This window comes from Nasonia vitripennis, chromosome 5, assembly GCF_009193385.2.
Source record: "Nasonia vitripennis strain AsymCx chromosome 5, Nvit_psr_1.1, whole genome shotgun sequence".
In the NCBI taxonomy this organism is placed as follows: Eukaryota; Metazoa; Arthropoda; class Insecta; order Hymenoptera; family Pteromalidae; genus Nasonia; species Nasonia vitripennis.
This window is the reverse complement of record NC_045761.1, coordinates 7,192,905-7,220,563: the sequence shown is the minus strand read 5'-3', so window position 1 is coordinate 7,220,563 and position 27,659 is coordinate 7,192,905. Positions and strand designations below refer to the sequence as shown.

Below are 27,659 nucleotides of genomic sequence, written 5' to 3'. Positions count from 1 at the left end.
CGCGATCTGATATATGTAGGTATTGGTATATTATAACAAAGACCGTAATATAGGTATATATAAACTTACTCGCGCGCCACCTGCAACGACGAACTGTCAACCGTCTTTTTAGTCGCAAAAAAATTTCAGTTTGCCGAACGTCGTCAGCGGGAGCGGAGGCGGCAGGTGAATGCGAGTGATCAGTTATGAGGACTATCAGTGCATCATCGCTTGCGACTACTTTGCGGACCTTCTGCGGAGACGAGGTAAGCACTGCACATAAACTCTCGTGTTTTTACACCGACCGTTATCGCGCTTCTCAGAATCGAGGGTGTGTATTTCGTACTGCCGAGTGTCTTCGATCGTCCACTTTTTCCGTTGGCGTCATAGGTTAAAACTATCAGGGGCACACAAAATGCGCGGAAAATTCGGCAACGCCGCCTCCGTTGACCGTCGTTTGTCATAGTCAACGAATCGGCGATCGCACCTTTAGGTCGTGCAGTGGTCAGTGGTGTTTTGCGGCCGGCCGCGCCGCCAACGCTTAGCTTCGCACGGGCATGTTATCATTTTATGTTATTATATTACACACACGGCTTCGGTGTGAGTAAACCGTCGTCTTATTTTTTTAGAAATACCGAGTGACGATGATGCTAGCAAAAAGGATATCGAGACGAAGAATGGAACTACTAGCCAGGCGTTTGAAAGATTTGGACAGTGTCAGGTGGACCTGCAACAATTGAGAGTCCTATAACAGTATTTTTGAAGACATTGAAGGTCAGTGCAAGCTTTTTAACGCAAGGGTTTTTATAAATACTTATTTGTGATAGCCTCCAATGTGTAATGTTGTAGGCGTGCATTTTTTATGCAACTTCTATTAAAAAATCAACACTAGTGTTCTTAAGATAATACAAATTTTATGATTTTTGCGCTTTTCAAAATTTTTATTTAAAAAATGAGCAATCCTATATTATTTACTTTTATCTAATAACTATTAGTAGTTAGGTATATTAAACTGTCACAAATGAAAATTTTAAAAGAGACGCACGCTGCATTTTTTTAATCCATAAAATTGAGTAAATTGTACAAATATTGAACTTGAACATTTAATTAGAACATCCTTTAAAATCTTTTCTTGACATTCTTGCTGTATCAAATTTATAAAGCTAACACTTAAATGCGCAAAAAAAAGAAGAATAGTCACATTTCATGTATTATACTTGTTTGTACATTAAGTGTACATGTTATGCATTGCTTTTCACACCAACTTTTTAAATTAAATCGGCAACAACTAGGTACTATCTGTCTTCAACGAGTGGATATATCAGTCCTGAAATTCATCCCATATATCTAATTTTAATACGTAATCACACTTATATGGTAGTGGCTACCATTTTTATGTCCATAAGTATAGTCCATCAGACAAATTTAGTTGCAATTGCTATCGTATCAGGGAAAGTTTAATGTATTTAAGTAGTATGACAGCAAAGTGCTATATCAGTTACATGGTCTGTTACAAACTTTTTTTTGGCTTTGAAGTAATTATAAGTAAAGAATAATGAAGTAGAGATAATTGTATACCATTCGATTATTACTCAGCTTACACATAATAATTAATTCCAACGTTTGAAATATTTAGTGGCCCTAAAAAGGGCCGATTGTTTTTTGAAAAGAAAGGGAAAGGGCTAGAATTTAAGCACGCTCTCCACGGATGCGTCTAGCCAGCTGAATGTCCTTGGGCATGATGGTGACGCGCTTGGCGTGGATGGCGCAGAGGTTGGTGTCCTCGAAGAGACCGACGAGGTAGGCCTCGCTGGCCTCCTGCAGGGCCATCACAGCCGAGCTCTGGAAGCGCAGGTCGGTCTTGAAGTCCTGGGCGATCTCACGCACCAGGCGCTGGAAGGGCAGCTTGCGGATGAGCAGCTCCGTGCTCTTCTGGTAGCGACGGATCTCGCGGAGGGCGACGGTTCCGGGCCTGTAGCGATGGGGCTTCTTCACTCCGCCAGTGGCCGGGGCGCTCTTGCGAGCGGCCTTGGTCGCCAGCTGCTTGCGCGGGGCCTTGCCTCCCGTGGACTTGCGAGCGGTCTGCTTGGTACGAGCCATTACGGTAGAGAATGTACGTGACGTTCCGAGAAACGAGACAAGAATAGTCCGGCTGCCCTGCAGGGCGATACTTATAGGGGTGCAAGGTCCCACGTGTGTCGCGAGGTATTGTGGAGGGGGAAGCGAAGCTCGCCTGGCCTGCACGGGGAAAGGGAATCCGCTTGCGGGGCCCATAAAACGGTCCCGTTCACCCGGTGAGAGCATCACTTCGCTGTTCGCAGTCGACTACAGCACTTCTACTCTTCCGTAAGCCAAGATGACTGGACGTGGAAAGGGAGGAAAAGGTCTGGGAAAGGGAGGAGCCAAGCGGCATCGCAAGGTCTTGCGAGACAACATCCAGGGCATCACCAAGCCCGCCATCCGCCGTCTGGCCAGACGTGGTGGAGTCAAGCGTATCTCCGGTCTGATCTACGAGGAGACTCGCGGCGTCCTCAAGGTCTTCCTTGAGAACGTCATCCGCGACGCCGTGACCTACACCGAGCACGCCAAGAGGAAGACCGTCACCGCCATGGACGTTGTCTACGCTCTCAAGAGACAAGGCCGCACCCTTTACGGATTCGGCGGTTAAATTCACCCTTCACCCTTTCATTGACGATTTTAAAACAATCGGCCCTTTTCAGGGCCACCAAATATTTAAACGTTGGAATTTCTATTCACTTAATTATCAACTTAAACATCTCATAGCACATAAATTAGTATATCTTGTATCAAGGGCGCAAAGTGAACTTTTTTAGACCGAGTGTATAGAGTTTGCAGTACGAATCAAGGCGAATGAGCCCGACGATGGCGAGGGTGTATACGTGCACAGACTGTATACCGAGACCACACGAGGTCAAAAAATCTACTCAGCTCTCATCGGTGCACACCAAATTTTATGTTATGCGCGGGCGTATTTTCGAGGTTTTTTTTACTTATTAAGCGGACCTGCCGTAACTATTTTTTGTTTCGGAGATTAATATAGGTCCAAGGTTATGAATAAATGATTTGCAACCAACCAATTATTTTCTTTATTAGTAAGTCACTCTATTTTCTCACATCCACTCATTTGGAAGCTCCTAAACCAACTAAGGCGGAGGGGCCTGTAGCTCTTTAAGCTACGACACAAAACTATACGACATAAAAGTAACGGTAGAGCGCTAGCTATACTAGTATTCCAACACTTTGACACAGCATTTATACTTTGTTAAAGATATAAAAAATATCCAATGTAAAAATCAAAACTTTTTTTAAATGCGTACGTGCCGCAGACAAAGAAAAATGTAGTTTCTAATTTTGAGTAGAGCGCAGAAAGGTTGATTGATACAAAAAATGGCTCGCGTCATAAACTGGTGGATAGTCGCGTCATGTCAAAAATTGTTTTTAAGAATTATTAAAATATTTCCGTTTCCAAGAAAACTAAGATATTTCACATGAATAGCGTATATCATGTACGTAATTACCTTAATGTAATAAAATATATTCATAAAAATTATTGTTTTAACAAAATGTTGTGTTTTACGTTAGAAAAATATTGGTGGCCCTGAAAAGGGCCGATTGTTTGTAAGGTTCGAGCAAAAAAAGAAAGAACTTATGAGCTCTTCTCAGTCTTCTTGGGCAAAAGAACCGCCTGGATGTTGGGCAGCACACCACCCTGGGCGATCGTGACTCCGGAGAGGAGCTTGTTCAGCTCCTCGTCGTTGCGGATGGCCAGCTGGAGGTGACGGGGGATGATCCTCGTCTTCTTGTTGTCGCGGGCGGCGTTGCCGGCCAACTCGAGCACCTCAGCGGCCAAGTACTCCATCACGGCGGCCAGGTAGACCGGCGCACCGGCTCCCACGCGCTCGGCGTAGTTGCCCTTCCTCAGCAGTCGGTGGATGCGGCCCACGGGGAACTGGAGTCCGGCCCTGTTGGAGCGGGTCTTTGACTTGCCCTTGACCTTGCCACCGCCTTTGCCGCGTCCAGACATGATGATTGAGAGTAGTGTAGTAAAGAACTTGGTTCACAAGCGAAACCAAATGACGCTCCGTTCTCGGCGCGCAGCCCTTAAATAGCCTTCGGGGGGACTGCTCCGAAACGTCCTGCAGCTGCTCCGAAATGCAGGCGCGAGGGGGGGGGGGCCCGAGCGAAGAGCTTCGTTCGGCGCAGCTGCGCGGCCTGCTTTATAAGGCGCTCGCCGACTCGGCGGAGCATCACTCGTTTCTCGAACGTATCCCGAATACAGTCGAAATACAATTCTCTCGCAATGGCACCGAAGGCTAGCGGAAAGGCGGTGAAGAAGGCCGGCAAGGCCGTGAAGAACATCACCAAGGGCGACAAGAAGAAGCACAAGAAGCGCAGGAAGGAGAGCTACGCAATCTACATCTACAAGGTGCTGAAGCAGGTCCACCCCGACACCGGCGTGTCGAGCAAGGCCATGAGCATCATGAACAGCTTCGTCAACGACATCTTCGAGCGCATCGCCGCCGAGGCCTCCCGGCTGGCCCACTACAACAAGAGGTCGACCATCACCTCCCGGGAGATCCAGACGGCCGTCAGGCTCCTGCTCCCCGGTGAACTGGCCAAGCACGCCGTCAGTGAGGGCACCAAGGCCGTCACCAAGTATACCAGCTCCAAGTAAATTGGATGCGATATGACCATTTGACAATTCTAAACAATCGGCCCTTTTCAGGGCCAACAATAATTTAAAACGTTAAACAAATTATAATTACAGTTAATACTTTTATATTACTTGGAAAAATAGTGCTACAAAAATGATATTTGAAATCTGAATTATTAATGAAAAGTTTACAGCATTAGTTATTAATTATGTTTAAATATATATGCTTGAAATTATTGTACGCTTTTGTCAACATTTAATCGTTACATAATTTTTAGCAGAACTTTATACTTAAAATATTTATAGTATGATTGGTATTGTAACAACAAGTTTGTCTATAAAAGCAGTGCACCTAGCCCTGGATGCACACCGTATTTTTGTCAATAATAAATAAATAATATAAATACATCAAAATCAACGCTTTTTCAAAAAGCTGGAAACTTTCTTGCCCAATTAATAGGTAGGAAAGATGCGAAAATCTTTCATGTTTTACAAAAATGATTATCTGAACCGAAAACGATGGTGCACGCTAACGCAGTTGAGCGGTGGTGGGATCGCAGGGAGAGCTTGACAATCGAAAAGTTTGCTAATTTCTTGCCCATATCTAGTTAAACGAAGTGTTTACTAGCTTTCTAAAATGACATCAATTTTGACCAGGGTTTGAGACAATAAAATTTCCAAGATTCATAAGTTATAACAATTTTTTAAATTGTATATCATTCCAGAAAAACCAATATTTCCTTATGCAGCTAAGTTGAGCTTGTTATAAAGCTTTTTTGTGTTACAAAAATACTTCTTGTATTAATATTCTTAATTATAATTTAAAGACAGAATATACATATGCATATATTTACATATTATGTCGTCGGTCCCTACAAATGTAGTAGATTTCAAGACTCGCGTCGAAGACTAGTATGTTTCGTTGTTTGCCGCGAAGACTAGCACTTTTCACTTTTTGTCGCGAAAAGTAGCACGTTTTATGGCTCAAACTAATGCTCTTTGTAGTATGAGAAAAACTTATGATAATTTAATAATTTTTTTACTAGCTGACTCTGCATGTTAATGTTACTATGTACCACTTTGGCGTTCATAAATATCATCAATTTTTTAAGCATGAAGCCCCGAAACCGCTAGTGTTTTTGTGGAAAGTGCTAGTCTTCGCGGCAAAGTTGTGAGAAGTGCTATAGTCTTCGCGGCAAACGAGTGAAAAGTGTTAGTCTTTGCGACGAAAAATGAAAAGTACTACTCTTCCAGAGGGCTTTAAAACGTGCTAGTCTTCGTAGAGAGCGACGATGTATATTATATGCCAATGATCAATTTACATATACATATGCCAAACCAATTTATATATACATATGCCAGGGATCAGAATATCATCGATGATAGCTAATAAAGTATAAAAAAGTGATAATTATTTTTTTTTCAACATAGATTTATTAAATTGCTTGATCATATGCGTCACAGCATTGCCAAACTGCTAAAAGGATAAAAATCCTTTGATTGAAGATTTCTTGTGCGTTTTGAAAACTAAAACTATATTTATATTTATTTAAATTCAATTATGTATATAAAATTCACTTTAAATATCCCGAATAACTTTTTAAGGTTTATTGCTCAAGAAGGAATTTTAGTTTCTTTTTGCAAAATGCAACAAAATTAACAATTTTATGACGAAAAATGAGCGATGGCCAAATACGAGACGACAATGATATGCCGAATAACTGCATTAATAGTAGGAATTTCAGTTTCTAAGTTTTGAAAACAATAGATTAATAATTACTGATGAAGTATTAATTTATTTAAAACAATTTCAATAAATGGAGACATTGAAAATCAAAAGAGAATTAAAAGTATCGGTAAAAATTGAAGCACGAAACGATGCTTTAACCGCGTCGAAACGACCAAGGCCTTCTCCGACGTCCGTGCTCAGTAGCTAAAATCGGACATACTTACCAGTCCGAGCCATTCCACGACTTACCGTCAAAGAAGAAGCATTGATCTCATCTGACCTCCAATTCTCAATCTACAATGAGTGACGCAGTAGCAGAGACCGCCCCGGCTGCGCCAGCCACACCATCGCCGAAGAAGACCGCAGCGGCAAAGAAAACTGGAGCTGCCAAGAAGCCAGCGAAGCCCCGCACTCACCCTCCGGCGGGTGAGATGGTCTTGGCTGCCATCACCGCTCTGAAGGACAAGAAGGGATCGTCCCTCCAGGCGATCAAGAAATACATCGCTGCCTCCTACAAAGTCGACGTAGAAAAGCAGTCGACCTTCATCAAGAAATTCCTGAAATCCGCGGTCGAGAAGAAGACCATCGTTCAGACCAAGGGCTCCGGAGCTGCTGGTTCATTCAAGCTCGCTGCCAAGGCCGAGGGCGAGAAGAAGATCGCCAAGAAACCGGCAGCTAAGAAGCCTGCTGCGAAGAAACCAGCTGTCGAGAAGAAGGTCGCGACCAAGAAACCCGCTGCCAAAAAAGCTGCTGCAGCTAAAAAACCAGCTGCTGCCGCTAAGAAGCCGAAAGCCGCGGCTAAACCTAAAGCAGCCAAAGCTACGAAGCCCAAGTCACCAGCAAAGGCGAAAAAAGCAGCAGGAAAAGCACCAGCTGCGAAGCCCAAGGCACCAAAGCCTAAAAAAGCGGCCGCTCCCAAAGCTGCAAAGCCTAAGGCCGCAGCAAAAAAGTAAATTAAAAATCGGCCCTTTTCAGGGCCTATTATTTCCAGTATCTTTCATTAATCAGCCCTTTTCAGGGCTACCATATTTTTCAAACGAGGAACAAATAAATTGCTCATATTAATTATAATACAATCTGACGATCCACATCCAATGTATAATCATAAGCATGCTCGCGCAGTATCTTTGATCGAGACTTATCGCGTCACTTAACTATTAAACCTTATGATATTTTATCGTTTCGATCGATATCCCGATAACCAGACGTGATTTTTCCCTCACTGTGTACGCCTCAAAGGAATATAGGGCTCTAAAACTGCATAGCTAGCCAATTTATATCTATTATAGTGGGCTTTTCTTTCAAGCCGTTGATCGATTTCTAGTTTTTGGTTGAATTTGAACAATCAAGAAAATAGTGTTAAGGAACTTTTTTCGCTTTAGAAAGTGGTTTATAGTACTGTTTGAAACACAATAAAATTATAAAATCTTTGTTGTAGCCATGAGCTCCACAACTTTTTTGCTTCATTCCTAGCCTCTCGGAAAGGAATTTTTTCGCGTTTTTCGCGCTTAATATGCCAAAAACAGAGAGATCAATGAATGCGTTACAAAAAATGTGGTGTTCACAATGCTCATGCTTCTTCGCCCTTAGCTCATACTACGATCTTCACATTCGGTCTGAATAGGTCCACTTTGCGCCCTTGGTACACAATATACTACTTTATTTGTAAATGCACAACGTGTTATCTCAAGGGTTTCAAATTTTTAACCAAGTTGGGGCCTAAATTTCAAGCGATTTTCACTTTTGAATCTGTTACCGATGGTACTTTCTTAATATAATGAGGACGAGAATTAGATTTAATTGTAATAATTGATTCCAACGTATGAAATATTTGTTGGCCCTGAAAAGGGCCGATTGTTTTTTGAAAAGAAAGGGAAAGTGCTAGAATTTAAGCACGCTCTCCACGGATGCGTCTAGCCAGCTGGATGTCCTTGGGCATGATGGTGACGCGCTTGGCGTGGATGGCGCAGAGGTTGGTGTCCTCGAAGAGGCCGACGAGGTAGGCCTCGCTGGCCTCCTGCAGGGCCATCACAGCCGAGCTCTGGAAGCGCAGGTCGGTCTTGAAGTCCTGGGCGATCTCACGCACGAGGCGCTGGAAGGGCAGCTTGCGGATCAGCAGCTCCGTGCTCTTCTGGTAGCGACGGATCTCACGGAGTGCGACGGTTCCGGGCCTGTAGCGATGTGGCTTCTTCACTCCGCCGGTGGCCGGGGCGCTCTTGCGAGCAGCCTTGGTCGCCAGCTGCTTGCGCGGGGCCTTGCCTCCGGTCGACTTACGAGCGGTCTGCTTGGTACGAGCCATTGCTGTAGAGATAGATCGATTGAAGCGTCTGAATGAACTTGTGGAACAAGAATGATGTTCTGCCTGCTGGGGCGCTTCTATTTATATGCTACAGGGCATCTGCTCCGAAAGAGGCAGAGCACGTAGTTGTGGAAGGGGAAACACTAGGGGTTGCTCGAGGCTCAGCAGTCTGAGTGTATTGCGAGTCTGGAGGGGGAATGTCTACGTTTTGCCTATAAAAGGGGCAGGATTTTCGAGCAACGGCATCACTTCGCTGTTCGCAGTCGACTACAGCAGTTCTACTCTTCCGTAAGCCAAGATGACTGGACGTGGAAAGGGAGGAAAAGGTCTGGGAAAAGGAGGAGCCAAGCGGCATCGCAAGGTCTTGCGAGACAACATCCAGGGCATCACCAAGCCCGCCATCCGCCGTCTGGCCAGACGTGGTGGTGTCAAGCGTATCTCCGGTCTGATCTACGAGGAGACTCGCGGCGTCCTCAAGGTCTTCCTTGAGAACGTCATCCGCGATGCCGTGACCTACACCGAGCACGCCAAGAGGAAGACCGTCACCGCCATGGACGTCGTCTACGCTCTCAAGAGACAAGGCCGCACCCTTTACGGGTTCGGCGGTTAAATTCACCCTTCCCCCTTTCATTGACGATTTTAAAACAATCGGCCCTTTTCAGGGCCACCAAATATTTAAACGTTGGAATTTCTATTCACTTAATTATCAACTTAAACATCTCATAGCACATATAAATTAGTATATCTACCAAGGGCGCAAAGTGAACTTTTTTAGACCGAGTGTATAGAGTTTGCAGTACGAATCAAGGCGAATGAGCCCGACGATGGCGAGGGTGTATACGTGCACAGACTGTATACCGCGACCACACGAGGTCAAAAAATCTACTCAGCTCTCATCGGTGCACACCAAATTTTATGTTATGCGCGGGCGTATTTTCGAGGTTTTTTTTACTTATTAAGCGGACCTGCCGTAAGTATTTTTTGTTTCGGAGATTAATATAGATCCAAGGTTATGAATAAATGATTTGCAACCAACCAATTATTTTCTTTATTAGTAAGTCACTCTATTTTCTCACATCCACTCATTTGGAAGCTCCGAAACCAACTAAGGCGGAGGGGCCTGTAGCTCTTTAAGCTACGACATAAAAGTAACGGTAGAGCGCTAGCTATACTAGTATTCCAACACTTTGACACAGCATTTATACTTTGTTTAAAGATATAAAAAATATTCAATGTAAAAATCAAAACTTTTTTTAAATGCGTACGTGCCGCAGACAAAGAAAAATGTAGTTTCTAATTTTGAGTAGAGCGCAGAAAGGTTGATTGATACAAAAAATGGCTCGCGTCATAAACTGGTGGATAGTCGCGTCATGTCAAAAATTGTTTTTAAGAATTATTAAAATATTTCCGTTTCCAAGAAAACTAAGATATTTCACATGAATAGCGTATATCATGTACGTAATTACCTTAATGTAATAAAATATATTCATAAAAATTATTGTTTTAACAAAATGTTGTGTTTTACGTTAGAAAAATATTGGTGGCCCTGAAAAGGGCCGATTGTTTGTAAGGTTCGAGCAAAAAAAGAAAGAACTTATGAGCTCTTCTCAGTCTTCTTGGGCAAAAGAACCGCCTGGATGTTGGGCAGCACACCACCCTGGGCGATCGTGACTCCGGAGAGGAGCTTGTTCAGCTCCTCGTCGTTGCGGATGGCCAGCTGGAGGTGCCGGGGGATGATCCTCGTCTTCTTGTTGTCGCGGGCGGCGTTGCCGGCCAACTCGAGCACCTCAGCGGCCAAGTACTCCATCACGGCGGCCAGGTAGACCGGCGCACCGGCTCCCACGCGCTCTGCGTAGTTGCCCTTCCTCAGCAGTCGGTGGATGCGGCCCACGGGGAACTGGAGTCCGGCCCTGTTGGAGCGGGTCTTTGACTTGCCCTTGACCTTGCCACCGCCTTTGCCGCGTCCAGACATGATGATTGAGAGTAGTGTAGTAAAGAACTTGGTTCACAAGCGAAACCAAATGACGCTCCGTTCTCGGCGCGCAGCCCTTAAATAGCCTTCGGGGGGACTGCTCCGAAACGGCCTGCAGCTGCTCCGAAATGCAGGCGCGGGGGGGGGGGGGGGCCCGAGCGAAGAGCTTCGTTCGGCGCAGCTGCGCGGCCTGCTTTATAAGGCGCGCGCCGACTCGGCGGGGCATCACTCGTTTCTCGAACGTATCCCGAATACAGCCGAATAACGCATCTCTCGCAATGGCACCGAAGGCTAGCGGAAAGGCGGTGAAGAAGGCCGGCAAGGCCGTGAAGAACATCACCAAGGGCGACAAGAAGAAGCACAAGAAGCGCAGGAAGGAGAGCTACGCGATCTACATCTACAAGGTGCTGAAGCAGGTCCACCCCGACACCGGCGTGTCGAGCAAGGCCATGAGCATCATGAACAGCTTCGTCAACGACATCTTCGAGCGCATCGCCGCCGAGGCCTCTCGACTGGCCCACTACAACAAGAGGTCGACCATCACCTCCCGGGAGATCCAGACGGCCGTCAGGCTCCTGCTCCCCGGTGAACTGGCCAAGCACGCCGTCAGTGAAGGCACCAAGGCCGTCACCAAGTACACCAGCTCCAAGTAAATTGGATCACTTGACAAAAATCATAAACAAAAAAAAACCAATCGGCCCTTCTCAGGGCCATCAATATTTTTTAAACGTAAAACAAATTATCGTTATGCAATAAAGACTTATCATATCTCTTACTCCTCCAAATGTATTTATGACTGTATAATAAACTATAATTTTATTTAATCTGGATGCAACAAAATCTCAAATTACCAAAACATTTTCAAAAAAATATTTTTGAGACCATTATTTTCAACTTGACACTACCGATAGCCAGTATTAATCTGATGGGTATATGTATATACGTAGCATTGGCTAAACTATGTAGCCTATAGAATTAATAAGCCAAAATTAACTTGTACGTATATCAGGCCAGTACTTTATCATTTTTCCTCAATCAGCGATTTTTAATGTACGGCTCTATATTTGAAGCGTATAGAAAGAATAATGAAGCTCGTTTTGGTTTTACAGCTAATTAAATTTCATAGAAAATATTTTATTTATTTAAAAACTTCCCTCCACTTAAACCAAGTACCTGCATCCTGTATTTAAATTTATACTTGCTGCAAACAGCGAGCCACTTATTCCGAACGATCATTTTCCAATTCAAATGATATTTGATGTATATATAAATAACTTAAAACTAGCGGGCAATGGACGGGGGTCTCGGAATATGGTATCAAAGCAAAAAACTCGAAGAAAACCTGAATATAAACGGGTTACCCCCCAAAACAACGATTATAGACTTGGTATAGACGAACGGTCACGGGTTAAATTGAAGGGACGAAAACTTGGGGGACAGTTATAGTGTGTGCTGTAAGTCTCTCCTATGCAGTCTTGGGGGACAGCTATAGTGTAGTATAGGCTCTATACGTGTATTTCAAAATGGGACCCCGGCGCCAATACTGACCGTCCTTCTATACCAAGTCTTATATATATGTTGCCGAAAACTCGAAAATAGTACACAAACAAGCAGTACTACCAACCAATAGCATTTTTTGAGAATCGTGGCTCCATTCGTGGTTAGGTTAGGCCATTGTAAATATGTGCGTTGCGTAGATTCATGATCATGAATGCGTTAAGATAACAAACACATCTACGTAGCTACTTATAAATATTTTCTACGAAGTTAAAAAAATACATTTGCTTCTCAAGACGGCGCGTGTAATAACGATAGCAGCGTAAAAATACGAAACACAACTGTTATCTGTCAGATTCCAGTGTGTCCAGTAGCACTGCCAACAACAGTGTCTACTGTCTAGATACAGAGAGCAACATTGTAAGTGCTTTTGAATTAATTACTTTGAATAACTTTGTCCTAGTTTATATACCGGGGATGCATTTATTATTTTCTGAAGAAAAATTTTTGACTATGGTTACGTGTGTGATGTGTTCATACTATTCTCTTTTTTTTAGATGCTGTGTATAATTTTTGTTAGGATTAGAATGGTCTGAATGAAAATGAAGCTGTTCAAGCTTATCGTTCACCAGAAAAACTTCTGTGTCGAAGACCTTATTATCAATCCTAAGGATTATCCTGGCATAAAAACTGGAGATGTCGTTGAGATATACCATCCTGATGACGAATTCAGTCGTCTCCTCCTTCAGGTTACTTCTTTTAAGGAGGACCTGCAAGGCAGAGAGACGATTAGCGTTGAATATAACATAGCCTCTATGTTCCAACTTCGAACCTTTGGGGATGTCTACATGAATGTTGTTAATCCCGATGATGTAGCTTTGGATTCTGTTGAACTAACATTCAAAGACCAGTACATGGGTCGCAGTGAAATGTGGAGACTGAAGAATAGCTTGGTAAAGTTGACTTATAATTCAGAGATATGGTGAAAATCTATATGAAACATTAAAATAATGAAATTTTATTTCTCTCAGGTCAACACATGTGTTTATATGAATAAAAAGATAGAATTTTGTGGCAGTAGCATACGATGTCAAGTGTATGAAATGTGGTCACAAGGTGATAGAGTAGCTTGTGGTGTGATAACGGATGATACTAAGGTTGTGTTCCGTTCATCCACAAGCATGGTCTATCTCTTCATTCAGATGAGTTCAGAAATGTGGGATTTTGATATTCATGGTGATCTTTATTTTGAAAAAGCTGTCAATGGATTTTTGGCTGACCTGTTTCAAAAGTGGAAGAAAAATGGTAGCAATCATGAAGTCACAATTGTTCTTTTTTCAAGAACTTTTTACAATGCTACCAGCCTTGAAGAGTTTCCTAATTACATGCGTGAGTGCCTACAACAAGATTATAGGGGAAGGTTCTACGAAGATTTTTATAGAGTAGCAGTCCAGAATGAGCGTTATGAAGACTGGAGTAATGTGCTTGTGCAGCTGAGAAAGCTATTCACAGATTACCAAAAAATTGTCTTAGAGTATCATCAAAAACCTGGTATCATAATACCCAAAGCAACCAATTCTACAGCAGCACAGGGAAATTTTTTGGAAGTATTAAATATGTCACTGAATGGTAAAATTATTGATTTTGTTTCTATAATCTAATTCATTTTGTTCATGACAAAAATCTAAACTATTTTGACTTTTTAGTTTTTGAGAAACACTACTTGGATCGTAGCTTTGACAGAACGGGTCAACTGTCAGTTGTTATCACACCAGGAGTTGGCGTTTTTGAAGTTGATAGAGAACTAACAAACGTTACGAAGCAAAGAATCATTGACAATGGTGTTGGCAGTGATTTGGTCTGCGTTGGAGAACAACCTCTCCATGCAGTGCCATTGTTAAAGGTATGCATTTGCATAATATATTTGCATTATTTTTTGTATGATTATCCTAAGTTTCACTAATAACCTTGTCTTCGCAGTTTCACAACAAAGATTCATCTATGAATGTCCCAGACGATTACAGCATGCCTCACTGGATCAACTTGAGTTTCTATTCAACCAACAAAAAAATACCTAATTCGACGTTTATCCCTCGAATAAAACTGCCGCAACGAGTTTCTAAGTGTTCCAGTGAAAAAAGTAATGGAAAAATACTCAACAATAAAGGCAGAATCTTGCAAGAAGAAACTCGCGAGTACCTCCACAACTCGTTTTTCGATTACGATGCCTATGACGCGCAGGTCTTTCAGCTACCGCCTATCCATACGTCCGGCCTACAGCGGGTGTCGACGAGAACGAAGAAGACGAGCGTTGTTTGTATGGAGACACACAATAACGCACAAGCACTGAAGCTCTTGAAGAGAAAGATGTCTGATCCGGATATTCATCATCCGCCACCCGAGAGTCATCCTTCCTCACTATCAGTGATTGCGTCTAATTCGAGCTTGAGAAGCGCTGCCATATCGATCCCATCATCAAAAACTGAGCCTGTCACGAGTAATGGATCTAATAGTGAAGTTACTGGTGGGCTACTTATTTTTAATAAAGTGCACCGTAAGAAATTAAACTTTCATTCGTAGTTTCAAACAATATCATGAATTTTCAGACAAAAATATCTCTGGCATAGCAGCGGTTTCGCGGACATCTCTGAAGAGTGACGTAACCGACGGTGAGATCTCTCCGCCTTTTAGACCAGTAGTCGGAAGCGCAGGTAGCCCGACCAACTCCGTCGCGCACCAACCAGCCACCGGACATCGTCCAAGTCGCGCACTCATCAATCCATTCGACCCGTCGCACGTGACGATCAAGTTGACGAGCAACAGGCGTCGCTGGACCCACATCTTCCCTAAGGGCCCAACTGGCGTTCTCATACAACAGCATCACTATCAGGCAGTACCCGCTGCTGCTCAACAGAAGCAAGAACGAGCTAACGAGACCCAGCAGAGTAGTGCAACTGCAGATACCACGTCGGTGCTCAGCAGCTCGCCAACCGAGCAGAGTTGCTCCGCCACGATGTCCATGTCACGCTCGGTATCACAGATTTGTTTCAACGAAAGTAAGTTACAGTTTGCGCTGTTTAACATTGATCTTGCACGATTGACACAAGTATTATCTTTGATAAAATAAAAATTTGGTAGATTCCAAAAGCAAATCCCGCATGAATCTTCAATTGACGAACAACGTCGACAAGAGAACGAGCGGCTCAAAGAGTCTTACACTGCTCTGGGGTGCCACGGGTGAACAGGAATGGACACCAGCTCTCACAACGGGTACGTATTCTCTACCATAATGCCATTATAAAAATATCTGGATAAACATGTGAAAAAAGTAATTTACCTTTTATTTATACGATATCTTATCACAATAAACTCGAATGTTTCGTCGAGTGCGTCATGAGAATGGCATGCAGCGGAGAAATTAACAGGAAGTGAAGCAATGTAGCTCTGGAAGGACATTTTTTTTTTATAATTTAACTATGGTTTTTGTATCGATATGGAATTGAGTACGAAGATCGTAGAATGGTTTGCTGAAGATACTGCAATGAAAGGATTCATTGGTAGTAGATAGTGCGGACCAGGACAGTATCTTTGGCATTTCATTCTTCGATGGAATTTTTTTTTTCTGGTTCATTATTCATAACGCTCGCTTCTTGTGTGTCCTTACGCTAATCTACTTCATTGACAGCATCACGATATCAGCATTATTAAAGACTATTATTTTTCGATATTTTAAATTTAAATTCTGTAAATAAATCATATCAGATATATTACAAAATAGATGTGACGCATCGGCGATATTCATTTTACAATCTCAAATGCATATATTCTACGATTCTTTTTAAACATAGTGATCCTTCTTGAATAAAGCTCAAGGCAGAAAAGTTTCTCAAAAATTTTTATTTAGATCAAACTATTATTTTTATTTTTTTTCTACTTACTTTTTAATGCAAAAGTATACTTACGGTTTTGAAAATCGATGATTTTTGTTTTCTTTTTTTTTCTTCATGGCGAATGAAAATTTTGCAGAGATTTTTTTGAGGATCAGTACGATTAGATTTTGGAAATAATATATACTTGTTTACTTTGTATTTCCATGCTGTGGTACGTTCTATTTGGGATGCAACGCTGGATGTATCGATGCGTGTTCGATGTACGACTATGATGTCACAATTTAAACAGCGATCATAGGTTAGCGACACATACATTACCGAGGGGTTTGCTCGTTCGGTTATGGTATATACTATACGTTGAAAGCAAATTCTGATGATTTTTTTTTTATTCAAGGCTCTGCTCAGCCTCACTTACTAGAAAAGCCTATATAATTCACTCGGACCTGTTTATATATCTATCGTTTTGTGATGCCTACCTGTCCGCTTCGACATTCCTGTTCATCAGTGCATGAATGTCACAGTAGAACTTCACGGAGACAATCTTTTTTTTTTCAAAATTAATATTTTGTTACTAGTTTTTACAACTTTTGTCTCCTTGGAACAGAATTGTAAACTCGTAACTAACTGTACAGTACAAAAATCTTTCAACACGTTCAATAAGTAACTACACTTTCTCCTGTATTTTCGCACGTTTATGAAATTTCACTTTAAAGTACACGATTCGACGCGTGAGTACATAATCACAAATCACCTTTAAGTTATTTGCATGCGCTTGTCTCTCTGTCAGCATTCACTCGACTGATTCACCTATTATAGTCGCAATAATAAAAAAGAACGTTCTCTGTCGATATATATCGAAGATATACGAGATAACTGCACATAAATTTGTAAACATGTATTATGTATTATGACAATCGCGAAGTGTATACATAACATAATTTCGCACGAAAATTCTGGTCCTCACCTCACGCAAATTTCTATATCTGTTGCTTTTCGAACAAAACAAAATACGAACGTAGGCGTCGACTGGAAGTCGCTGACGATTTCTGCGTGTTTGCCGATCACGACCGACTACTTCCCGGACAAGAGGAGCTTGCAGAACGACTACGTCGTCTCGGACTACAATCTACTGCCAGATGATGTCAATGCAGACTTTGCCCAACAACGCGCGATTTATCGCAAACCGCTGTCCACTGCCGAAGTCTTTAAAGAGCTCGTCTCTCAGCGACTGGCTCAGGTGCGTCTGGTCATTCTGTGATATTATTATTGTCATCAATTGAACTAATAATACGTTTTATGTTGTAATACAGGGATTTCAGCTGATCATTCTGCCGCCGAACAAGAACCAGATCTCGACACCTGGCTCGAATTCGGTACCACCTATTAGCTCCGTAATGAGAGGACGACAGACTGACTCGGAACACAAGGAGGAGTATCTGCTGAGCATAGGAAGGATATTTCATAAGATCTCGCTCTGTGGAAATTCTATCAGTGTTACCAGATATAGACCAAGGTATGTGTCATTGCGAAAGGTTTCCGTATTTGCTTCGGGAGTATACCGATGATTGCAAATATTGTTTTTAGGCATCCGTATCCACCGTTCAACATTCACTATCGGTATCGATTTCACGCACCACATCACGACACCTACGAAGTTTCTTGGGTCTCCTTTACAACGGAAAAGCTGGAGAATTACAACTGGAATTATTTGGACCACTATATATGCACGAGGGGTGACACTGATTTCGCTCTAGTTGAAGTAAAAACCGCTCGTAGTTAATTGTCAAAGTGGTTGAAAGTTTAACAGCGAGTCATTCAGTTTCTTTGAATATTGTATAGGCGTTAAAATATTGGAGGTTCCGGGTGTTCCTGCTACCGCTGCACAACCAAGCAACGCGTAAGATTCTTGAGGGCTCGCCTCACTGTGACATCTACACACCATCTACATCGGCGGAACAAACCACGTCGATGGACGGTTTCCTTCGTTTCATCGAGACATGGCTCAACAAGATCCGTCGACCGCATCCGAACAAAAATTGGGTATTTCATGCACTTTTTAATTTAAAGAAAGAACCTGGTAAAATGAATTTCGATCTCTTCAGGAAGAATACGAAAAATAATATTTTCTCACTGTTGTGTTCGTTGTCGATTTTTATTAATTACACCGTGAGAAAATTGTTGAATTTCTTTGTTGCTGTTGTCGTTTGTACATCTTGACCATATATAGCACTGTCGCGGTCGAGCCGATTGCATGAGAGAGCTCGGCCCAAAGCACTAATTTTGCAATAATACCTCGTGCTGCTTACTTGAGAATGAACAATAACAATAGAAGTAGTAGTTTACATGCTAATAAACAATAATTTTGTTTAACAACAATGTAGTTACCGTTCGGGACACGCGACATTCATATAGTTGTGCGTAGCATCGCATCGATAATTGATTTATTCCTTTATTATTTATTCATCTTTCATTGTGATCACAATTTTTAAAGGTTTCGCTTAAAACGAACCTTTGAAAAATGTTTATTGCAACAGATGGGAGCGATAGAGAGGAGCGACAATCCTCGCGAATTAAGGTGCACGATTTTGGAGTTTAAAGTTACTCACAGCTATGTTTGAAAGAAGCTCCGTTTTTGTGAGAATGAGTCAATGCACGAAACTAAAAGACTAACATAAGCAGATCCCTATACACTCTTCGCGTCTGTAGAAGTCATACACGACCTAGCTATGCGAAAACGGGTTGTCGCTCTTCTGTCTGCGCACAAATCTACTATAATTAGGCAAATAAAGCAAAAATCAACCTGAGAGGAGAGAAAGAGAAAGACACACAGACACACAGGGTCGGCCGAGAGTCAGCATGATGTGTTTCAGAGCCCGACAGCTTTTGGCGGGGTACCCCCGAGAGATCCTGCCTCTCATCTGACCAGACGCAGGCACAGCACGAGCCTGGTATCCCTCACTAACCAGGTATTTTTCTCGCTGCCCATCACTTCGACACCCTTTCGCGCAACTCATTTCTCACTTTTATGCGCTGGTTACTTTATGATCTTATTACGTAAGATTACTTTTGAATTGAGTATAATTTCTGTTTTTATTTTGTTGTTGCCGTTATCGCTGTTCCGGTGTTTTTAAGACGAATCTGAACCGCAGTACACTTCTGTGTTACACACGTTTTCCCCACACATGCGCCACAAGTATACCACTTGGGTAGTAGTGTGAGGAAAAATAGTATGCGTACCTCGAGAAGAAAATTAGTCAGTCCACATCTCATGTTTGCACGGGCAATGAACACGAGCTGTGGACTGTCTAAATTTTTATTGTGCATATGGAGTTATACTTACACGACTCATATGCACGTCACATTGATCGTTTTTTTTCTCAATTTTTCGCTTGATTTGCTCTCTTTGTTTTGCGTGAGTTTCAAAGTTTGACGATTCTTCTCATATTACGGAATGAAACTTGGCGTATAATCGTTGAGCTTTGAAGAAAGAAAAATCCTTAGCCAGAGCTTGCTGTATAATTACGCGTGGTGCGTTGTCGTCGTCACTTTGTTACTATACATAGTAAAAAGTAATAATATATAACACCAATAATAATAACATTAATAATAATAATAATATTGATATTGATGATAACAATTGTATAACACCATGCAGTGAAATCGCAGAGGGTTCACTGTCCAACTCTTGCACAGCGGCTCTTATATAATACACTATATGTAATAATATATCGTATATCCCCGAGCTCCGAGCTCTCTGTTAAGAACCTGCAAAACCACGTTCCCAAGCGTCGAGTGGAATCAAAAGAAAAATGTCTTTTTTTTGTTTTTCCCGCACCGCTAACGCAGACCAGCCTCGTGGGTAGCTCACCCTTCCGGGAACGACTCGGGAGCAACCGCCTACCCGAGAAGCCTAGACCAAGGTTTGATATCGTTCCACACGCTGCGTGTGTTATTTGCAGATTGGATATTTATGATATTTGTGATTTTGACTCTTTTTTTCGGGCTATTGTGCACTGTACTTTGCTCTGGTAGCTTCTGCACTATTGGGTGGCTTTTCATTATGCAGACGGTGCTATTTCTGTGGCAGGATGAATGGTGGATGAATTTTTTTGTGCTTTATTATTTTGTAATTTTAACTTGTTTTTCTTTTTGCGAATATGGACGACTTCTTCAATCATAGGTGGTCTCGTTTGAGCAATCGGCAGTCAATCAAATTAGATCACAGATGAATGAAAAATATATAGCGTTTATAAGATTTTTTGTAGTGGTTAAGTCACTTATGTTTTTCTATGCACTTGTAGCTAAGGTTGCAGATTGCAATGTATGAGCCCCGCCTTCGTTTGCTGAACTTGGGTTCTCTTTTCCTTTTGTTTATTTAGTTGCCAGCTGTCATCACGCATCGCATTAATTAGTTATAATACCTCTAATATATTAACACTCGATTATACTCGGAAAAAACTAACGATTACTATTCAGCCTTCAAGGAAAAAGTTACCGACTTTTTCCTTGATACCATACATTAAATTATCTTTAATCTTTTGTTTTTTTTTTTTTGTTAATGATTATATTTAATTTTTTTTACTGTATCCTCTGTAAAAATATCTGTTTCACTGTAAACAACTCATTTTTCATGAAGGTTGTGCGTGAGAGAGTGACGGGGTTCTTTGTACAGGAAAAGCACGTAGTGAATGCATCTGCGGCTGCTCGCACTTCCCTCGACACTCCTCGCCACATACCATGCAGGTTTGTCTCTATATTCTCTCTCGCGTTTTATTTTTCCTTTATCGCATTACACTATCTACACAAAAAACGCATTTCTGCGACTGGTACAAATTTGGACGTTGCGAGGGTCGATATTGCCAATACGTCAACGTCAAATTTCTGCCAGTCTCTCTGTACATAAAACTCCAAAAGAAAGAAACGAATGTCGTCGATCGCCCATTTATTTTTTCACTCGCACACTTTTCAAAATCTCTCAAGCTCGCTCGCTTCTTTCTTACGCAACAATAAGCCCTGTACAAACTTTTGCATCGTAAGTACTTTATTAGCTGTACGTTTGCGCATAGGTAAATGATTGTAAAGACCGACACTTAGCAGAGTTAAAGTAGCTTGAATTAAAATTTTTTGCTTTTGATGAACGTCACAGATCAGGATCGAAGGTGATGGATCGCGGTCGAGTGTCACCGGCTAGTGAAGCTGTACTGCCCCTGTCGATCGAGCAACAGCAGCAGCAACAACAGCAGCAGGATCACTTGGAGATTAACGACGAGAAGTAAGTTGACTTTTTATGCAAATTCTGACGAGTATAAACATTTCTCTTAATTTCATCGTACAGTGTCGCAACAGAAGTGACGAAGATCAAGAGCACAGCCCCGTACAGCGAGATCCTCGAGGCGATGCGTCATCCGCAATCAGGAGTCGGTTTTCTCACGCAGCACCCGTCGCTGCCCAGCCAGACCTTCGTCAGCGCCGACGCTGTCCAGTGGCTCAACTCTCACATCGAAGGCGGCGTCACCGTCGAGGCTGCCATCAACATCATGAAGGTTCGTTAATAGTCGAATTGATTCGAGAAAATCAATAGATACTATTGTGATGTGTATTGGATTGCAGGGAATGATCCAGGAGAAGCTCATCTGCCACGCGTCCGGCGACTTCTCCAAGCCGTTCATTCTCGGCTTCTATCTGTATCATATCGTTCTAGACAAGGATAGTCAGAAAGGTAAGGATTGATCGTAGTTCGATGGATTATTCATTCCATGAACGCGTTTAGCTTGAATTTCAACGTGATTGTAGGTAGCGACTATTCGCCTCCGTTAGGTGACTTGCAGAGCTTCGAGAATGAGTGGGTCGAGGTGGAGATGCGCGCTCCCAAAGGCTGGTGCGAGCCTCATTCTAACAGTTCCTCGAATCTACACTCGAACATAACTCACCCCATAACGATTCCCAGCTGTGATACTATAGACGAATCCAACGTTCCCGTCTTTCTTAGAAATGACCTGGATCTGTCCGACGTCACGGACGAGAGAGATTGGACGTGTAAGTTTTTTGGTGCATTTTTATTGTATTTTCGTGTGGATTCGCGCTGATGATTTTTCATCTGTTTTATAGTACCTATGTACAAACATACTCATCTCGACATCGACATCAACAATAAGAGCGATAGAATAGAGTGGGGACACCTGAGGTACCAGTCAATCTACAAACCGGACCATTCCTACGAACTAGTCGTGCAGTGGGTGGCTGCATCGGGTAGTATAGTAGCCGATCTCGTAAGTTATTTGAATGATTTTTGTTGTACGCGTTATTTATGGTTCTATTAAATCTTATGTTTTCCTTTCGCAGATATTTATTTGGCAGCGAAAAGCTCAGAGTTGCGGAATCCAGATGATACCGATTCCAAGCGACTTGTTGGCACTGCCGTTCACCACAAAAAGTGATCCATTGCGCGGACCAATTTTTATTCCTCTTGACACTGAGTGCCTCATGGCCGGCAAAAGATATCTCTTCGACGGTAAGCCAGACTTTCATCAATTCTTCCGCTTGATCGTGAAAATTTACTTACCTGCTTGTTTTACGCCATAGAGTTCCGGGAAGACACGTACGCCCAGCGACTCTTCCTCTTTCAAGAGGCGATTCTGCAGCGCTTCGGCTTCTTGCGTTGCTTTGTCGAGGGCAACGAGAACGTCCATCAGTATGTGCACGTAACCGGCAGTGCTTTTATTCTCGTGCCATCGACGATGAATCCGCGACCAAGACAACACACGGGCACTAGTGTCACCCGACGCAGCGCAGGCCAGAAGAGGTATCCCGTGCACGCAGAACAGCCAAGTCCGCATGAAGCATACATCACCAGGCACGTAAGCGGCAAGAACAAGGATGACTACAGCATGGATCGACGGGTGAGTGGGAAAAATCAGTTCCGGAGTAGTGTCGAAAATTTTTCTTTGATTAATCTTTTATTTCGGTACACTATATAAAATAATTGACATCGCTGAAACATTCACTAGCGAAAATAATGTTTACGTTTAAATATAAAAATGTCATATTTCAGATGGGATTCCTGTGGTCGTGGAATCACATGCTGAGCCGAAAGTGGAAGTATCCCACTACGAGCACCGGCGACGAACTTTTTCAAAAGAAGATCATTCAAGACTTCAGGCACTTCTGTTCGAACGGTGACAATCGCCTAAAGAGATTCTGGGAATCGTGCTGGGAGCTCAAAGAAAAATTCTGTACAAATGCAAAATGATGATTCGTTGAACTTGTTCCTTACTCGTGATCACGCAAATGCGCTTTTCTACTCTTTACTGAGCAAACGAGACTGCGCGATTGAACTACATTGTTTACATTACATTTTTTTTTAAACTAAATTAATTCTTCTGAAGGAAGCAGGCAAGACTCTGACATGTTCCATCGGATTACATTTACCAAGCCTGCAAGGCTTTTGTACATCCCTTTGTCGATTTTTTTTTTTGTTAAAGAGTTGATACAGTTAAGCGTTGTTATTTTTGTTAACTTTGTTATATCTATGAACGCGATACGTATTATTCTGTACAAACTAAAATGAGGCATTGAGAAAATAAGTACATACTGTTTATATTATACCTCGATTAGTCAATACATTTTAAAATGATATAATAACAACAAAACGTTTTGTACTGAAAATATACATATTAGTCAAATAATAAAAAAGATATCTTACGCAAATATCGTTTTCTTCTTTTGAAAGCCATATAAATAATAATAATTATAAACAAAACGTTTATATCCGTTTAAGAGAGTGCTTATAAAGTACATTCTATGCACCTAGTGACTAAAAATGAGCAAATAGAAAACAGTCTACTTGTTCAATAAGTTTGCTTCGAAGGCGGTGTTGCAAAATATTTCTTGTTTTTCTTCATGAATGATTTTCTGTAAAAAAAAAGAAAACTTGCTTGAAATCATCCGCTACAACTCAAGTGTGATTATTTTTTTTATTTAGCTTGCAACTTACGAAGAACTGATCGGTGTTTGGAAAAATCCTTTTGTAGTTGTAGCTGTACGTTTTAACGCTGGAAGCGATTCTGTAGAAGGCGTATGTCTCAGATCTAATCGTGATGTTTTGGGCGTGCCGATGTCGTTCAACTGTTCAGGGTTGACAAAATTTGCCCAATAATCAGATGGTATGTTCAGTAAACTCTCTACGATCTGCAAAAAAAAACTATGTCAATAGAATTGAAGAAAAAAATTAATGAAAGCGCAGCCAGAATATTTAATAAGAATCTCCCTTACCGCTACTTGATTCTTCGTCTCCGAGAGCATGGACGATGGCGATGGGTGCTGACAACTGTAGCCCACAAGAGTTGGTCCAAATACCTTGGCAAGATTACTGATGGGCATCTTGCACTCGGGGTTGCTAGAGACCCTCTGTAAATGCAGAACGAGGAAAGCTAGAGTGTCGCGGTTGGGTTGCGGTAGTTCCGAGATAGCTTGATACATCGCGGCGTCGGCATCCTGCTTGTCGCGAATGGCTGCCGCTCGGGCAAAGTCGTCAAGAAGTGCAACAGTTATGAGAGGCTCTTTCAATGAACGCAGGAAGTCCTTAAGAGTCGAGCAGATAGTAGTAATGTCGACCTCTGACAAATTGGGTGCACCACGACCCCTCAGAAATTTCTCTTTAAGATTCTTGACATCGGCAGTGCCGCCATTCACGCGATACAGGCCTTGCTCGTTCATACCGCGTAACTCGACTTCGTTGATGCAGTGAACTACCAGTGAAGGAACCATTGGTGGCATCCTCGGGGTGTAATCAGCGATTGTTCCCTGATGGAGAGATTTACATTAATAAAATTTATTATGCTTTTGAAATTCAATATGTTTAAAATTAACTAATTTTATCTTGCGCAAGTTTGGAAAAACAGTTCTTTCAATAAAGTTAAATGAACATGTTTTTTTTAAACCAATGAATAAAAAAAAATAAATAAATTATTTTGAAAGTAAAATTTATTAGTCGAATAATTACAAATACACTATCTAATCGTCCGTTCGAGTCGGTTAGAAGTCAGTTAAGTTCAAGTCCATTGAGTATCTTATCTGGTATTTCAAATATCACGTACCGTCATCCCGCGAAGTGGGGTATTTCCTGTTGGGACACATGGAAGTGGCACGAGATCTTTGCACTCCAAATGGCATACTGACCTGCAATCTCTGCACTTGATAGCAGCTTTACCGAAACGAATTCTGAAATTATTTAAAAAATGTTATGCCTGCTTCTCAACGATTTAGTAAGTGAGGTAGAAGGTCGTATTTTCACATTCCACTTTACCTTTTTCCACAGGGTGTACACACTTCAGGTTTTATCACATAATTCTTCTCCATGAAATTGTGACCTCGGGAAGAAGCTTTAGTACTTATTGTATAGCCGCCGATGTTTGGACTGGGTTTGAAACAATTTTCTGAATCGGAATTCGATGTCATTATTTCCGCTTTCGGTGCTGAGGGCTAAAAAATGCATTAAAAACTGAAGTTAATATCTGACCATCAAGAATAAAGCAAAGCAACGATTAGAATTCTGAATCGGACTTACGATAGGATCCTTGTCCATTTGACCGCCACGGGATTTGCTGTTGCGTTCGGCACTCTTTCGCCTCTTGCGCGAGCTGTTTAATTGTTGTGACGAGGTGCTGTGCTGTGGATCCTTGTTCTCATCTCCAGGGATGGCCTCGATGACTGAAGACGCGGTGATCGCGCCATCCTTTGGCATCACAAGGGTTGTAGTAGCCACTATCCTGTCTGAACTGTTGAGATCGACGGCCTTTTGTAGGGCGCTCCTGCGCCTCTTGTTGATCACATACTCGCCGCTGGGCCGGTGCTCCTTCCATTCCCGTTTTTTGTGGTTCTGCTGGAGTATGATGCTTGTGTCCAAATCATCTTCGGATTTGGAGAAACAGCTATCACTTAGCAGAGAACCAGTGGAGTCCAGCTCCGTTATTGTGTTCAGTCTAAATTGAAAATCAATGTTAAGGTCTCATTTATAGTGAAGATTTCTAAAAAATAATTGAGATTTGGATAAAAAATGTTTACTTGTCATGAAGATGGTCTTTGAAGTGACTGTTGCTATGCCGTCCATTGAGAGTTGTGTTGTTAAGAAATTGAAGCTTTTCTCTGGTTTCATCATTCAGGTTTCTACCTCCGTCATTGAGCAAAAGATCTCTCACCAAAGTGATTTGTCGTTCCTAAAACGTAAATCAATTTAAAAGTTGGCTTTGAAAGAAAACGTACTGTACAGAGTATTACAGGCTTATCATGCTCAAATTAAAGAGCTTATTTATCAAAAAACCTACAGATGCATTGCGCTGTTCTTCAGCAGTTCTCCGCCTCCTCCTCTCTTCATCCAGTAAGCGCCTGGCATGGCTAACTTTGTGCTCTAGTTTGGCTGCTTCATCGTGAGCCTTCTCCAAAGCAGAATGTAAACGTTGGCACTCTTGCACAGAAGCTAGCCACTTCTGGCGCATTTCCTCTTGATTAATTGCGAATTGTAGAAATTCTAAAAAGAACAAGGCTTCCTTAAGTCAGAGTTACGATTTCATAAAAAAGATGACAGAAAAGTATGTCGACGAGTGTAAAAGCACTTTGCTTTGGAATCCTCTGACCAAAAGCTTTTCATTTTCAGAGGCTCCGTAACTTCTTTTCTTCTCAGTATCAAATAAAGTCATAAATGAATAGTATATGACACACTCCCATGTTGGCAATGTACACACATATATCAACGTTCATTCAACAACACCTATATCCACAATCCATACATACTAATTTCGGCATGCTCGATTTCTAAATCAAATTCGTAAAAAAAACATACTTTCTAAACGGCATTTATCCAACACTTATTCATACACAAACCAAACTTGAAAATGGAGGCAACAGCCGCTTCGAATGCCAACTGACGGCCAACAGTCCGCCCGGCATTCCATCCCCGACAAAATCACACCACCTCAATTTTTCTACTCGAATTCGAAGGCCAAGGAAGCCCAAAAAACCACACCAGCACTTAAAAATGTCAAAAGAGTGCTCGGCAAATCGAAAAAGAAACGCCAAAGCGGCGGCGCACTAACCTCCCTCGCAGGAACCGTTGACCAGGACATTGGTGCATCTGACGAGCTCGTCGTAGCTCGCCAGGACCGAGAGGGACGACGACATCCTCGCGAACACGAAGTCGATTATTAGACAAACGAAAAAACTAACCGCACACGCGAATTACCGCCTCGATCGCGCGCGTTACCGAGGGGACGGTTGATGTTTAGCACATCAGTAGCGGCGGCATTCAAACGCCCTCTCTCTCTCTCGATCCGTTGACAGAACGCCGCTCGCTTTTTTCCAACGGAACGGCCGCTTAGCATGCTTTTCGAATTGGACCAATCGCGAGGCGGCCCGCCGACGACATGTTTGTTTTGGGGGGGGGGGAATGCGGTGTGGTTCGAGGTGAAGCCGCTAGGGGATGAGCGCGAGTTTTGAACGATTTTTTTGTCGTGTTAAAGTTTTATACTGCGGTATGCGCTGTAATTATGCAAACTGTCCCTAAAATTTGATTTTGAATGTTTGAACATAATGTTAAAATTTGTTAGCGTTGGTACGCGCAGTAC

General features: G+C 42.2%; 10 protein-coding genes across 21 annotated transcripts; 5 read left to right on the top strand and 5 right to left on the bottom strand.

The window, feature by feature from the left end:
* Positions 1 to 132: 132 nt before the first annotated feature.
* Positions 133 to 23,748, top strand: LOC100121949 (GATOR complex protein Iml1). Of its 12 annotated transcripts, XM_008218797.4 has the most exons (23): positions 133 to 245; positions 609 to 753; positions 12,709 to 13,104; positions 13,183 to 13,780; positions 13,858 to 14,054; positions 14,132 to 14,675; positions 14,758 to 15,207; positions 15,290 to 15,421; positions 16,331 to 16,339; positions 17,061 to 17,278; positions 17,352 to 17,554; positions 17,626 to 17,800; positions 17,881 to 18,081; positions 18,912 to 19,007; positions 20,678 to 20,784; positions 21,188 to 21,313; positions 21,377 to 21,584; positions 21,652 to 21,760; positions 21,835 to 22,077; positions 22,150 to 22,310; positions 22,384 to 22,552; positions 22,624 to 22,940; positions 23,093 to 23,748. In XM_008218797.4, the coding sequence occupies exons 3-23, from the start codon at positions 12,748 to 12,750 to the stop codon at positions 23,288 to 23,290; spliced, it is 4,818 nt and encodes a 1,605-aa protein (XP_008217019.1). In that variant the 5' UTR covers positions 133 to 245; positions 609 to 753; positions 12,709 to 12,747; the 3' UTR covers positions 23,291 to 23,748. The 12 variants fall into 12 exon arrangements, 10 of the variants coding, with proteins under 10 accessions (XP_008217019.1, XP_016844786.1, XP_008217020.1 ...); XM_016989297.3 differs by lacking the exons at positions 133 to 245; positions 609 to 753 and adding an exon at positions 12,129 to 12,571 and having other exon boundaries at positions 20,714 to 20,784; XM_008218798.4 differs by lacking the exons at positions 133 to 245; positions 609 to 753 and adding an exon at positions 12,129 to 12,571.
* LOC100114136 (histone H3) lies at positions 1,337 to 2,090 on the bottom strand. Its single transcript, XM_001607558.4, has one exon. The coding sequence runs from the start codon at positions 2,077 to 2,079 to the stop codon at positions 1,669 to 1,671; it is 411 nt and encodes a 136-aa protein (XP_001607608.3). The 5' UTR covers positions 2,080 to 2,090; the 3' UTR covers positions 1,337 to 1,668.
* Positions 2,112 to 3,073, top strand: LOC100114289 (histone H4). The gene has a single exon (XM_031932123.1). It carries the CDS (start codon positions 2,336 to 2,338, stop codon positions 2,645 to 2,647), a length of 312 nt encoding a protein of 103 aa, XP_031787983.1. The 5' UTR covers positions 2,112 to 2,335; the 3' UTR covers positions 2,648 to 3,073.
* Positions 3,255 to 5,315, bottom strand: LOC100114259 (histone H2A-like). The gene has a single exon (XM_032600763.1). The coding sequence runs from the start codon at positions 4,022 to 4,024 to the stop codon at positions 3,647 to 3,649; it is 378 nt and encodes a 125-aa protein (XP_032456654.1). The 5' UTR covers positions 4,025 to 5,315; the 3' UTR covers positions 3,255 to 3,646.
* On the top strand, positions 3,416 to 5,165 carry LOC100680293 (histone H2B). The gene has a single exon (XM_003424425.5). The coding sequence runs from the start codon at positions 4,301 to 4,303 to the stop codon at positions 4,673 to 4,675; it is 375 nt and encodes a 124-aa protein (XP_003424473.1). The 5' UTR covers positions 3,416 to 4,300; the 3' UTR covers positions 4,676 to 5,165.
* On the top strand, positions 6,462 to 7,342 carry LOC100121870 (histone H1-like). The gene has a single exon (XM_001605427.3). It carries the CDS (start codon positions 6,683 to 6,685, stop codon positions 7,334 to 7,336), a length of 654 nt encoding a protein of 217 aa, XP_001605477.2. The 5' UTR covers positions 6,462 to 6,682; the 3' UTR covers positions 7,337 to 7,342.
* LOC100114173 (histone H3) lies at positions 8,214 to 8,818 on the bottom strand. The gene has a single exon (XM_016989305.2). The coding sequence runs from the start codon at positions 8,680 to 8,682 to the stop codon at positions 8,272 to 8,274; it is 411 nt and encodes a 136-aa protein (XP_016844794.1). The 5' UTR covers positions 8,683 to 8,818; the 3' UTR covers positions 8,214 to 8,271.
* LOC100114321 (histone H4) lies at positions 8,885 to 9,349 on the top strand. The gene has a single exon (XM_001607504.4). It carries the CDS (start codon positions 8,981 to 8,983, stop codon positions 9,290 to 9,292), a length of 312 nt encoding a protein of 103 aa, XP_001607554.1. The 5' UTR covers positions 8,885 to 8,980; the 3' UTR covers positions 9,293 to 9,349.
* LOC116417690 (histone H2A-like) lies at positions 10,232 to 10,740 on the bottom strand. Its single transcript, XM_031932121.1, has one exon. It carries the CDS (start codon positions 10,652 to 10,654, stop codon positions 10,277 to 10,279), a length of 378 nt encoding a protein of 125 aa, XP_031787981.1. The 5' UTR covers positions 10,655 to 10,740; the 3' UTR covers positions 10,232 to 10,276.
* On the bottom strand, positions 22,979 to 27,398 carry LOC100121966 (rac GTPase-activating protein 1). Its single transcript, XM_001605517.5, has 9 exons — positions 27,132 to 27,398; positions 26,364 to 26,566; positions 26,104 to 26,255; positions 25,607 to 26,021; positions 25,346 to 25,521; positions 25,137 to 25,260; positions 24,313 to 24,843; positions 24,035 to 24,228; positions 22,979 to 23,952 (listed from the first exon to the last, which is right to left on the bottom strand). Exons 1-9 carry the CDS (start codon positions 27,214 to 27,216, stop codon positions 23,889 to 23,891), a joined length of 1,944 nt encoding a protein of 647 aa, XP_001605567.1. The 5' UTR covers positions 27,217 to 27,398; the 3' UTR covers positions 22,979 to 23,888.
* Between the last annotated feature and the right edge of the window lie 261 nt (positions 27,399 to 27,659).